Source organism: Elephantulus edwardii, unplaced genomic scaffold, assembly GCF_000299155.1.
Source record: "Elephantulus edwardii isolate Elephantulus edwardi_28Jun2011 unplaced genomic scaffold, EleEdw1.0 scaffold00015, whole genome shotgun sequence".
Taxonomy (NCBI): domain Eukaryota; kingdom Metazoa; phylum Chordata; class Mammalia; order Macroscelidea; family Macroscelididae; genus Elephantulus; species Elephantulus edwardii.
The window spans coordinates 1861671-1875154 of NW_006399765.1; the positions used below are offsets into that span (position 1 = coordinate 1861671).

General features: G+C 44.9%; 1 protein-coding gene and 1 pseudogene across 1 annotated transcript; one reads left to right on the plus strand and one right to left on the minus strand.

The window, feature by feature from the left end:
- Nucleotides 1-542: 542 nt before the first annotated feature.
- On the minus strand, nt 543-1016 carry LOC102869790 (annotated as a pseudogene).
- Nucleotides 1017-6068: 5052 nt separating this feature from the next.
- PDYN (prodynorphin) lies at nt 6069-8378 on the plus strand. The gene is made up of 2 exons (XM_006881391.1): nt 6069-6197; nt 7740-8378. Exons 1-2 carry the CDS (start codon nt 6069-6071, stop codon nt 8376-8378), a joined length of 768 nt encoding a protein of 255 aa, XP_006881453.1.
- Nucleotides 8379-13484: the final 5106 nt, after the last annotated feature.

Genomic DNA, 13484 nt, shown 5'->3' on the forward strand with positions numbered 1-13484 from the left:
AATCCAGGTCTTCAGACTTCAGGTGTTGAGTCTTAACGAATGACCTCAGGAGGAAAGCTTGGCCAAGACTCGGAGTGAGCAGACGCCCTAGCAAGGGTCTGAGGTTAGTGGTAACAGGCAGTCTCAGCATGCACGTCTGACAAGGAGAGTGCAGAGGGTGATACTCAGTCTCGGCCTTTTCTCGGAATAAACCTACAGCTGGTGTTTATGTGTGAATATTCTCATCTTGGCCTCACACAATAAGGGCCCAGGGACACCAAAGTCTAGTATATAACATCTCCCTTCCAGAGCTGAAGATTGGCCAAATGTCACATCTTTTCTTTAAGGTTAGAGATTAGGGCATATATAACAATGTCTCAGGGCTAACTTAGAAAGTTGAACATACTGTGGACTGCAAGAACAAACAGATCTGTCCCGGAGAGGGTTAAATCAAGCTGCTCCCCGGAGGCAAGGAATTTGTGTGTGTGTGTGTGTGTGTGTAAGAGAGAGAGAGAGAGAGAGAGAGAGAGATTTGCATTTAGAATTAGCCAACTGGACTCAATTTAGATGATCCCAATTTTGTCGGCAACATTCAAAGCATCATAGTCAGGAGCAAATAGAACATAGGCTTTCTTCTCTCCACCAGGCCTGATCAAAGCGTTGACCTTGGCCACATCAATGTCATAGAGCTTCTTTACAGCTTGTTTGATTTGGTGCTTATTGGCCTTGACATCCACAATGAACATGAATGTGTTATCTTCTATCTTCTTCATGGCTGACTTAGTGATCAGGGGAAATTTGATGATGGCATAGTGGTCAAGCTTGTTTCTCCTAGGGTGCACTTCCAGGGGTATCAGGGGTATTTGGGCTGCCTTCAGAGTCTCAGCGTCTTAGGCTGCAGGAAGGTGGGTGACGTGTGAATCTTCTTTTTTTTTGGCTGTGGATGCCCTTCAGGACGCCTTCTTGGCCTTTAATGCCTTTGCTTTGGCTTCAGTTCTGGGAGGGGCAGGGGCTTCCTTCTTCACTTTTGGTGCCATCTTCGTAGAAAGGGAGGCAAGGATTTTGAAGCTCCATCTTCTATACTTTTGTGCATATCGCCAGGAAGAGGAACCAGTCCTTGGAGAGGGACATGATGCTTGTGGGGGTGGAGGGACAGTCAGTGCAGGAGAAGAAGACCCAGGATGAGATGGACTGACACAGCAACTAGAGAAACAGGAGTAGGTCTGGCAGAGACAATGAGATAGATTGGCTCAGAAAAGGGCAGCGTTTAGAGCTATTGTATGATGTTTATGAACTATGAGATGTTTATGAGTTGACTGCACATAACAACAACATATGCCGCATTGGTTTACAAGCACAAAGTCGACCTAAAGATTGTCGGTCACACTCTTCACATACTTCTAAGTCTGTTAGGCGCCCTGAGTCGAGGACCACCAGTGACCCTATGAAACCAGATCTGATCTTTGTCCCATCTTCATCATCTCTGATGTGTTAGGGCCCATCATTGTCGCTGTGTCAACCCATCTCATTGAGGGTTGTTCTCTCTTTCACCGGCTCTCTACCTTCTCCAGCTTGAGGTCTTTTCCAAAGGAATAGCCCAAAATATGGGAAATGGAGTTTCACCATCCTTGTCTCCAAGAAGCCCTCTGGTTGCACTTGCCCCTACCCCTGGACAGATTTACTTGCTCGTATAGTGTTCCATGGGATATTGCATTACTCTTTGCCACCATCCCAATTCAAAGGCATCAGTTCTTTGACGTCCTTATTAACTGAGCCTAGATTTTGACAATTAAATTCAGAGAATTTCTATCTATAAATCATGCTATAAGTAACTTATGCATCTGTGATTGATAGAAGCAAGACTGTAACAATGCTATGTGTACACATTACAGATATATGTGAGTTAAAGCATTAGGGAGAAAAAGCAGGCATAACACCAACTCTGAGTCCTTTTTCTTCAGCATCTACAAGGTAAAGACACTAATAGAATATTGAATTGAAACGCCTTATCTGTATCTCTCTACCTGAGTAGGAAATTGAGCCTGCTTCTCTGTGTCAAAGTGACCTGCAAAACTCAGATGACTCAGGCAAGAATGAGTTGTGATGGAAACGATTCTGAATAGCTGGATGGATTGTTAGGTGGGGTTTTTGTGTGTGTGTGTGTTTTTTAAAGCATCTTTGCTTTGGTTTTAGATAATCAGATTGTTCAACGCTGTGCCCTTCAAATTTAGAACACAGATCCATCTCAGTGGATAAGAGAGACTTAAGAGCGGTTCGTGAAGGGGCGGAAGCACAGCTGATGAGCTTTCGGGAATATTTTCTAAACCCTGGGAAATGTTTTGAGTTGGTTTTCTTTTTTTTAATTTGGCCACTCACAGCACCAAATTATCCTAACTCAGAAATTCATGCAAATCACCTCATTTAGCAGTAATGGGCAGGTGAGGACAGAGCATGTAGGGTACATTTGAAATTTAGAAATGCCATGAGAATGTGTATCTTTTTCAATATTTACAATATTTCTAATTAGTATTTGAGCAAGAGTTCTCAGATACGAAAGCTCTCACTTCACCACATTCAGCGAAGTGTAAATGATTTTTCAGTCTCCCTAGCTCTGGTGGCCTAGTGGCAAGAAGCTATGCTGTAATCCCAAAAACATGCAGTTCGAGGCCACCAGCTGTTCCACGGGAGAAGGATGGGCAGTCTCCTCCTGTGCCATTAACTGCCTCTGAAAACCCACTGGAGGGTCAGTTAGGAGTCTGTTCCGACTGTACAGTACACAGCAAGAACAACAGATTTAGCATAAACAGGACAGGGTTCAGATCTGCTGTTCACAGTCATAGGCTCACTATGGGTCGTACTTGACTCGACAACACCTAACAACAAGCTTTAACACTGTGGGTCTTCCCCCTTTTGTATGTTTCTATAGTACATAGTCCAGAGCTAGACAGTGGTGATAATTAATGAACTGCTTCCTTATATAAATCTTTCATAAAGTGGTTTCCCAGTCAATCATTCCTGCACGTTTTGTTTGGCTTTTCTAAAATGCTGTGTTTTGTTTGAAAGTTTACAGAGCAAATTCATTCTTTATTCAATAATTCATATATGTCTTGTTTGTTGACAGTAGCTGTAACCCCCTCGTGTAACAATAATCTTATTTCTTCTGATGGCTGAAGAAGTTACATTAAATACAGCAAATGCTTGTCTGGTAATGTTGTTTTTGCTGTTGTTATGTGCCATCAAGTTGAAACCAACTCATAGCTGACCTTCCAACAGGTTTTCAGAGGCTGCAAACCACACAGGAAGATATTACCCATATTCCTCCTGCAGAGCCACTGGTGGATTCAAACCATGTGCCTTTGGGCTGGCAGCACGACTCCTTACCACTAGGCCCCAAAGGCTCCCTGTGTATGGTGACAGGAAATCTAGTCTATCTACTTATAAGAAAAAGCCAGATGCATCCACTGCTTATTTACTGACATGACTCAGTTCTGAAGACCAGGTCATTATGTGAAAATGGAGGGTGAATACATCAGATCATTGTCATTACATAACTGCACGTTATATTACATTAAGAATTATGGCCCAGCCAAGCTGACACAGAGTCTTAACCATCACAGGCCAGTGTTACACTCATCTCATACCCCAGTGTCTGTTAATGTCAATTGTTGCTATTATTGTTGTTGTTATATATCATAAAATTGGAGTAAATTCATGGCTGACCCTTTTTGAGAAAGCACCATTGAAAAACAATGACATAGTAAAACATTACACAACATGGGGGAGACTTGAGGACATTATGTGAAGTGAAATATCTCAGGCACTAAAGGATAAATACTGCATAACATCGCTGTTATAAAACAGGACAGACACAGGGGTTCTGCAATGAACATTGCATTAAATCAGATGACAGGAAGAACTGAAAGGGATAAATGATTATGCATTATATGTATGTAAAGGATCTGGAACAAGGAGTGTGCATTGCCGCCGGATGGGCTGGTGGGGGTGGGTGGGTGGGAAGGGCAGATAAAATGTATGACAATGAATAAATAAGAGAGAAAAAGATATCTTTTTTCAAAAAAGCCCTGGGGTAGAAACAGGTTTGATGTCTGAAGGCATATTTCAAAGAAGATTACAAGACACAGCTCCTGAAGACACACATTGTTGATTTCTACACAGTGGGATATCTGATAGAACAAGCATAACGAGCAGGGAGAACATTTTCCCTCAAAGACATCAGGGAAAGCTGCCTAGAGAAGGGGCCTCTGATCCCAGGTCAAAAAGCAACAAGTAGGGGGAGAGACAGGATCAGAACAGGACAGACAGGAGGAACAGAATGAGAGAAGGTTCAAGTTGTTGCTGTTGTTACGTGTGTCAAGTCGTTTGCAACCCTATGCACAACAGCTTTGAAACCTGTCCTGAGCTCTATCCTGAGCCAACCTCGTTGTCTCTGACACTCCTACCCCCATCACCCCAGTCACGGAGTCAATCCATCCCATCCAAGGTCTTCCTCTCCTCACTGTCCCTCCCCCTCCCAAGCATGATGTCCCTCTTCCAAGACTGGTTCCTCCTAGCAACATGCACAAAGTATATGAGATGAAGTTTCAAAATCCTTCCCTCCAAATAGCAGCCTGGTATTGGAGTGTAATTGAATCCGAGAGCTGAAAGGTTGGAGCACAGGAGAAGATTGAGGATGTCTGGCATTTAAGCAGAAGAGTCAAGGCTGATCCAGCGTAAAGGATCTGATGTGCTGGAGGGATGTGCTGAGGATATTTCAGGGTGACAGGAAGAACCACAGGAAGGGTGGAGGCACGGAGACCAGCAAGGAAAGGGGGTGAAGGAGAGAATATCGGTGGCACAGGTAGCATTTCTGGGGTGGAAAAGGCAAATCCCAGGACCTGTCAGAGCAGAAAGAACTGAATGGGTTCCAGCCTGGAGGACAGGGGATAAGGCAGGGAGCCGGGGTGGAAGCCAGAAAGGCACACAGTGAAATGTCTTCTAGCCTGAGTGAGGGGTGCTCAAGGGATTTGAAATTTGCCTGGCAGAGGCCAAGTCTATGCTTGTAATTTTTGTAGCTCTGTGACCCATCACGCCATCCCCTCTCTAAGCCTCAACTTCCCCATCTGCTCAATAAAACCCATCTTGAAGAGCTGCTGGGAAGATTGAACATGAACGTGTAACACACAGTGAGTTTTGGCACATGCTAATTCCCTCCCTCAGAGACGTGTTTATGGAACAGAGTGCCTATGGCAAGTACTGAATGTCTGTCCAAATATCTGACACCATCTTTTAGGTAACGTAGCCACAATGCCAGCTCAAAAGCACAAGTCTAACGAGTTCATCTTTTACTTAACACATTGTAGCACTGCGTGAAAATGACAACTCTACCTTCCCTCCAGTCACAGGTCAAAATTAGTTCACGACCTGCTCAAAATCAGTAGGTTTTCTTGTGAGTTGCCTCCCCACGCTGCCCCACCCAGTTTCTTCTCTTTTTACACTCAGCAGAGAAAATGCACAGTTTGTCTTGACCCTTGTAGCCTCACAGGGCGCTCTGGTAGCCTAGTGGTAAGAAGCTGCGCTGCAATCCCAAAGGCACGCAGTTTGAATCCACCAGCTGCTTCATGAGAGAAGGTTGGGCAGTCTCCTTCAGTGCAATTTACTGCCTCTGAAACCCCCCTGGAAGGCCAGTCCTGGGTCAGTTCTGACTTGATGACAAGCAACAACCTGGAGCCTCTCATATATAAGGTGTTTTCAGTTGACTTCCCACAGCCGGCCATGGCAACTGCATGGAAAATGGAAATGCTCATTGGCCACTCCTCCCTCTCACACGTGGCCCCTGGGTATGTGTCATTCCTGTCGTTCTTAGATGTGCTCTGCCCGTCCTTGACTGTTGGCCTTGGCCTACACTCTACCTTGCCGAGTTTCCATTCATGTTCTCGACTGTAGAATGAGAATAAGAATGCTCCCCTTGTAGTGCCGCTGACACGAGTCCATGACAGGACTCCCAAAGGCACAGGACACAGTGCCAGTGGACACACTCACCCAGCTTACCATCGTCTCTTCTTCTTTCCAGCAGAAACCGTCGTGACAGAATGACCTGGCAGGGTACCCTGCTGGCAGCGTGCCTCCTCGCCCTCCCCTCCGTCATGGCAGACTGCCTGTCCTCGTGTTCCCTGTGTGCAGTGAAGACCCAGGATGAGCCCAAGCCCATTAATGCCCTGGTAGGTGGCAAGCAGAGTCTTTGACACCCCTGAGCCAGCAGAGAGACTGGTCCTGGGTGTGGAGGCTGGGGATGCTGGGGTCTGCTCTTAGACACACCTCTCTGCGCAGGGCTTGTCCTGTCTGTTGGACAACCTGGAGACCAACACTTCCCCACACACAGGCTCACTCCGGTCCAGCAAGATGCTTGGACTCCCAGGGAGCCTGTGCCTGGCAGTGTTATTGTTACGTGCCATTGGGTGATGACTAAGTCACAGCTGACCCTCCAGAGGGTCTCCAGAAGCTGTAAAGTACATGGGAGGAAATTTCATGGAGCAGCGGGTAGATCTGAACTGCTTACCTGTGGGTTGGTAGTACAGCCTTTTATCCACTAGACCATCAGAGCCAGTGATCAGAAGTTTTATTCATGAAATGATGCTCATTTTTGAATTAGCAGCCCAGGGCGACCTTTTCATGGCTTCTCTCCACTTGAGCTGGCTCAGCCAGCTTTATAGTTGGTCCCAGCTATGAGGAACCAACCATAGCTGACCCTCCAGAGGGTTTTCAGAATAAGTTAAGCACACAGGAGGAGATTGATCCTATTTCTCCCCCAGATTCGAACCCAGTGCCTTTGGGTTGCCAGTGCAATTTCTTGCCACTCGGCCACCAGAGCTCCCTCCCTCTATTTCTTGCTTGTGTCAAGTTGGAACCCACCCATAAGTGACCCTTCAGCAGGTTTACAGTGGCAGAAGCTCACACAGGAGAAGATTGCCCACCTTTCTCCCATTGAGCAGCTGGTGGATTTGGGATTTGAGCAGCACATGCCTTTGGGATTGCAGCACAGCTTCTTACCTTGAAGCCACCAGTTTTCCCTAATTCCACTGCTGTTGTTGCTGTTTTGTACCATCGAGTTGGAACTGACCCATAGTTGACCCTCTGGTGGGTTTTCAGAAGCAATTAATCTGTACAACAATGAGTGAATGAAATAAAACATAAATTAAAGGAAAAGAAATTTAAAAAAAAGCAGTTAATCACACGGGGGGGAGAGTGCCCCATCCTTCTCTTGAGGAGCAGCTGGTGGATTCGAACTGCATGCCTTCGAGATCGCAGGGCAGATTCTTACCATTAAGACACCAGAACTCCACTAGATATCTACAAATCCAGCCACTGTCACAGAAGCTCTGTCTCTACTCCTGACGATCCTGAAAGACGTGACCAAAGCCTTGGCATCGCTCCTGAGTCTTAGCATCTCTTGGCCTGGCTTCACTTTTGCTTTGAGTCCTGCTGCCCCACACACCTTCCTCATAACAGCAGGAAGGCTGATGTCCAGGCCCCCAGTGTCTGGTGGGCAGTGCACGGGTGCAGTGTGAGGATGATTCCGTGCAGTCATGACTGGAAGCATTTAATACACGACGCTAGCCACAGGGCATGGCCCCGTGCTTAGCGACGGCAGCTCCGTCGTCTTTGACACTGGACACTGGCCCTGTGGGGGCGGGAAGGATGCGTGTGATTTGAGGTTTGATGGGGGTGATGTGACCCCTCTGATCTTGTTGGATCTGTTGCAGGTTTGCTCTCTGGAATGCCAGGCCCACCTACTGCCCTCTGGGGAGTGGGGGAGATGCCAGGATTTCCTGTCTGCTTTCACCCCCTTCGCCCTTGGGCTCAATGGCCAGGGGGCCTTGGAGAACAGGGCTGTTTTGGAAGATCCCTACGGTGAGCTGGCTGAGCGTGCTGAATCCTTCCTGAAGAAGCTGGAGAAAATGAAATCTCCCCCCACCACTCCGTCAAGGGAGGATGCCCTGAGCCAGAATCTGGAGGAGAAGCTCAGGGGACTCTTGGAGAGGTGCGAGGAGGGAGCAGAATCTGAGCTGCTGGGGGATGAGCAGGCAGAGGACGGCATGATGGAGGCCAGGGCGCTGGGATCTGACGAGGAGGACCCCAAGGAGCAGGTCAAACGCTATGGGGGCTTCCTGCGCAAGTACCCCAAAAGGAGCTCGGAGGTGGCTGGGGAGGGTGACGGGGAGGGGGCAGCAGCCCATGAAGACCTGTACAAGCGCTACGGGGGCTTCTTGCGGCGCATTCGTCCCAAGCTCAAGTGGAACAACCAGAAACGCTACGGTGGTTTCCTGCGGCGCCAGTTCAAGGTGGTAACTCGGTCTCAGGAAGACCCGAACGCCTACTCAGGAGAGCTGTTCAATGTGTAGACACCTGCCCCAAGCTGAGGGTGTGGGGAGTTACCCCTGAGACCCTTCTAGGTTGGAGTGCATTCATCTGTCCTCCTGTACGTGCTCCATCACCAGGCTCACTCTAGCACTTTCTACAAAACATCCAAACCCTGCCTGCTTCTCTTCTGGGGTCACTGGTGAGGAAGGAAGAAGGTTCCCCCACTCTCTGTAGGCTGTTTGTCCCAGACCACCACATCTCTAAAATCACCCTACCATGGGCGATTTTTAAAAAAGCAATTCCTCCACCCTGTTGATATGCCCCAAATTCCAGTGATTTAGAGACGTACGCTTTATAGCTTTTGTTGTTGTGTACCGTCCAGTACGAACTGACCCATAGCTGACCCTCCAGTGGGTTTTCAGAGGCAGTACATCGCACAGGAAGAGATCACCCATCTTTTCCCCACAGCAGCTGGTGGATTCGAACCATGTGCCTTCGAGATGGCAGCACAGCGCCTTACCACTAGGCCACCAGAGCTCCCTAGTTAAAACATTTAGGAATTCCAACATTTACTGATCACATCCCTTTCTCAGAAGAAACACGAGCATCCCTCCATGGGATCTCATATGATATAGATTCCCTTCAGTATTACATACAAGTATCATGAAATACACTGAAGGTAGAAATGCAGAACAAGGTGTTTAAATACAACAGAATAAAATACTACCCAGTCCTGTGTCGTCCTCACACTCACTGCTGCTATGGCCACTGTGTCCATGCATCTTATCAGAAATCTTCCTCTTTTTATTGATCAAGAAAGATGTCCTTCCGGAGGGACTGTTCCCTCCTGATAACCTGTCCAAAAGACACGAGACAAAATGTCACCATCCTCACTTCCAATGACCATCATGGCAGTACCAGTTTAACAATGAATGTGTTCGTTCTCCTGGAAGGCCTTGGTATGTTCAATATTCTTTGTCAACACAATGTAAAAGCAGTCACTTCTTGGGTTCCCCGTAGTCATTTTCCAGTCTTCACATGCAAACAGGATGACTGAAGGGACCATGACTTGGGTCGGAGCATTTAAGTCTTCAAGAACAACATTTTTGCTTTTTAATACTTTAAAGGAGAATTGTTTCAGCACATCTGCTCAATCCGATGTATCATTTGATTTCTCTATGGCTACTCCCGTGAATGTTGATTGTGAATCCAAGGAAAAGTAAATCCTTGACAATATCATTCTCGTCTTTGTCATGATGTTGCTTACTGGTCCAGTTGTAGGGATTTTTGTTTCCTTTTATGTTAAAGTCTAATCTATACAGGAGGCTGCAAGTGAGTGCTTCACTTTGAACATGCAAGGTTGTGTCGTCTGCAGATTTCAGGTTGTTAATGGAGTCTTCCTTTAATCCTGACATTGTATGTCATCATTATATATAGTTATTTGTATAGTCTGCTTCTCAGATTGTTGGCTCTTCATACAGACTGAATAAATATGGTGACAAGATACAACCCTGACACATACCTTTCTTGATTTCCACCCACACGGTATCATCTTCTGTTCAAACAACAGTCTTTTGGTCTATGTACAGGTTTTACATGAGCATAATTAAATGTTCTTGGAACTCCCATTGTTTTCAGTGTTATGCATTGTTTGTTATGATCCACACAGTCAAATGTGTTTTCATAGTTAATAAAACACAAGTAAACATCTTTCTGGTTTTCTTTTTGTGCAGTTGATGTTTATCTGACCTCAGCATTTATATGACATCAGCATGTATATGATACGTGTATTTCCGTCATTCCATGTCCTCTTCTGAGTCCAGCTTGATTGCCTGGCAGTTCCCTATCAATGTGCTTGCTTTTGAATTATCCCTAGGGTAAAATTACTCACATGTGACATTAATGGTATTGTTCAATAATCCCTACATTATGTTGGTTCACTTTTCTTGGAATGGGTCTCTTCTAGTCAATTAACTAGATGTCTTCAAAATTTCTCAGTGTGGATGAATGAGGACTTCCAGTGTTGCAATTTGTTGAAACAACTGGTTTTTCATCAATTTCTAGAGCCTCATTTTTTTCCCAATGTCATCAGTACAGCTAAGACTTCTTTCTTTAGTACCATCAGCTCTTTACCACACGCTATTTCCCGAAATGTTTGTATGTCTATCAATTCTTTTCAATAGAGTGGCTATTTCTTCCATCTTCATTTGATGCTTTCTGCATTGTTTAATATTTTGCTCATATTGTTGTTGGTTGCTTGTCAAATCGAGCATGACTCATAGTGACCCTATGAACAAAAGGCCTGAAGCCTTTCTATAACTATCGTCATTTACCAAAGTTCATAGGGTTTCCAGAGGCATGTTGTTTAGGAAGTGGATATTGCAACACAAGTTCTTTCAGCTAGAGAAATGCATTCTTCCTTTGGTTCTTAGCTCCACATCTTAGCACATTTCATTATAGTATTTTGTTCAACTCTTTTTCTTCATCACTTCTTCGCTTTGTTTTAGCCTTTGTTCTAGAGTCAAAGTTTTTCCTGACATCCATTTGGTCTTTTTCTTTCCTTTATAAGTGACTTTTTGCTTTCTTCATGTATGATGTCCTTGATGGTCAGTCTTTAGTTGTTTGCGTGCAATCTGTCAAGTCTATTCTTGAAATAGTCTCTCACTTCAAGTGGGAGAGACTCATGGACTTCAGGTTGTTTCCAGCTTCAGTGTGAACTGACACATAAGCAACTGCTGGTCTGTTCTGCAGTCAGCTCCTGATCTTGTTCTATCAATGACATTGACTTTCTCCATGATCTCTTTCCATAGATAATAGTCGATTTGATGCCAGTGTATTCCAGCTAGCAGGATCCACATCACCATTCACATTGTTGAAGAAAAGTATTTTCAATGAATAAAACATTGTTCTTGCAAAATTCTGTCATAAGATTTCCAAAGTTGTTTTTATCCCAAAAGCTTGATTTTATCCCCAACTGTTGATCCTTCTTTGTTTCCAACTTTCTCATTTCTGTCACCAGTAATTATCAATGCATCTTGGATGCACATTTGGTTAATTTCAGACTGCAGGGGGCGGGGCGGAGAACCTTCCTCTTCGGCATTAGTGGTTGGTGAGTAAATTTGTCTATCAGTTCTATTAGCATGTCTTCCTTTTACAATAAGATAAACATAAGTAGAAATTCTAATATTTTACTACCAGACATCAAAGAAACCCCTTGTATTCTTCACTTTTGAGACCATATTTAAGGGGGAGAAAAGCTTAAATACTATGTGGTCTATTGGAGCAAGAATTCATGCACTAGAGATCTGAGACTTGCATTATTAGGCTCAAAGGGAGCGCTAGTGGTGGGGTCCATAGACTGCCTTGCTGATAACTCAAGGCTGCGCGCCTCCCGTGGCTTGGATCCATGAGCAGCTCCGAGGGAGAAAGACAAGCAGTCTCCTCCCACTGTAACTAACAGCATCTGACACCTGATGGAGGGTGACTATCAGCTGGAACTGACTCTACAGCAGTGAGGTTTGGCAAACTGCTCCTTTGATGTATTTAGACTTCTCATTATGTCAGAACACACCTCATGATGAACTGATTCTCTGATTCCAGTTCACATTAGTTCCTTGGACAGTGCTCAATTCCTCAAAGTAGAGGTTGTCGTGAGGTGCTGTGGGGTCCCGTAGCAAACCCATGTAACAGAGTAGAACATGATGAATTGAGAGCCGTTCTCCTTCTGAATGCTGAAACGATCAAGGAGGGAGCCAATTTGTTCTGTACAACAAATTAAAAATGTGGACCAGCTCCCTGAGCCCTCATTAAACTAATTAAACTGATCGGTATCACACTCATACCCCGGGATGAACTGAAGCAGAGTCAAATTGATGAGGTTAAGCACAGCCATGTTCTTGAGCAGCTGAGTCGGCCACCAAGAGTCGAAGCCATCTGGTACAACATATGCATTGGGCATTGAGCAAGGGAATCTAGGAGTAATAACTAGGAAGAAAATAAGACCCCTCTTCAGTCTCTGTGAGGATTCTATCCTCTAATGACTCAAAAAGAAATCAGAAAGAGGAATGAAATGATTAAGTGCTTGAGGCCAAATAAACTCTCTTGATTCACCTAACCTTGAATTGGAGGCAAGAGACCACTTGATGCCTTGTTTTCAATCAATGTTTTCTCTCTCTCTCTCTCTCTCTCTCTCTCTCTCTCTCCTCTCTCTCCTCTCTCTCTCTCTCTCCTTTCCTCCCTCCCTCTCTCTCCCTCTCCCCTTTCCTCTCTCTTTTATCCACAGGCACTGTGGTTTGGTTTCTGGATCTGGGAGGAGGCTAGGGTTGAATAGAAGAGGAAATAGACTTGAGTTTGGATCATTTGTACAAGATGCTGCTGAGTATACATTTTCATACACAGCCCCATGTGTTTCATGATGTTTTGAAAAGTGTAAATTGTTTTAGAGTTACTTTGTGTGCTTTTAAAAAAAAGTCCTATTGATGCAATTTACTTGGAATTCGCTTCATCCTGACTAGAGCTGTGCCCTTCCCTTCTCCTTCCGTACAATAAATAAAGACGTTGGAAACGTGTGTGTGTGTGTGTGTGTGTGTGTGTACATGCACATCCCAGAGTATGAAGGTATGAAAAGCTCATTTTCAGAAAAGAAAAACAGGGAATGTAAATGCACATTTACATGGACATATGCACTCATGCATGAGTGAGCGTATCAATTATATATTTGTGTGGAAATTTTGCACAATCATAATATTCCTATTTACTTGGGAGTCTTTGGATACTTTGGATACAGATGTTTACTGGGCTTGACTGCTAACTAAGAAGTTAGAAGGTCAAGTCCACTTGGAGGCTTCAGAAAAAAAGGTCTAGTGATCTGATTGTGACAAAAACAACCACTGACAACTCAATGGAATAAAGTGCTGCCCTAAGCCTGTAAGGAGTTACTACGGGGTGGAATGAATGCAACAGCAACTTCTTTTTGTATATGGCATATTGGTATGACAAACTGACCTGGAGATACACACATACATACACATGCACCTCAAGTCAGAGAGCTAAGGGTGGAATAACAGCAAAAACAAAACATGACATCTGAAAATTGCATTAGTGTAACTTTGGAGAACTCATTTGACCTCTCTGAATCTTTCTTTCCT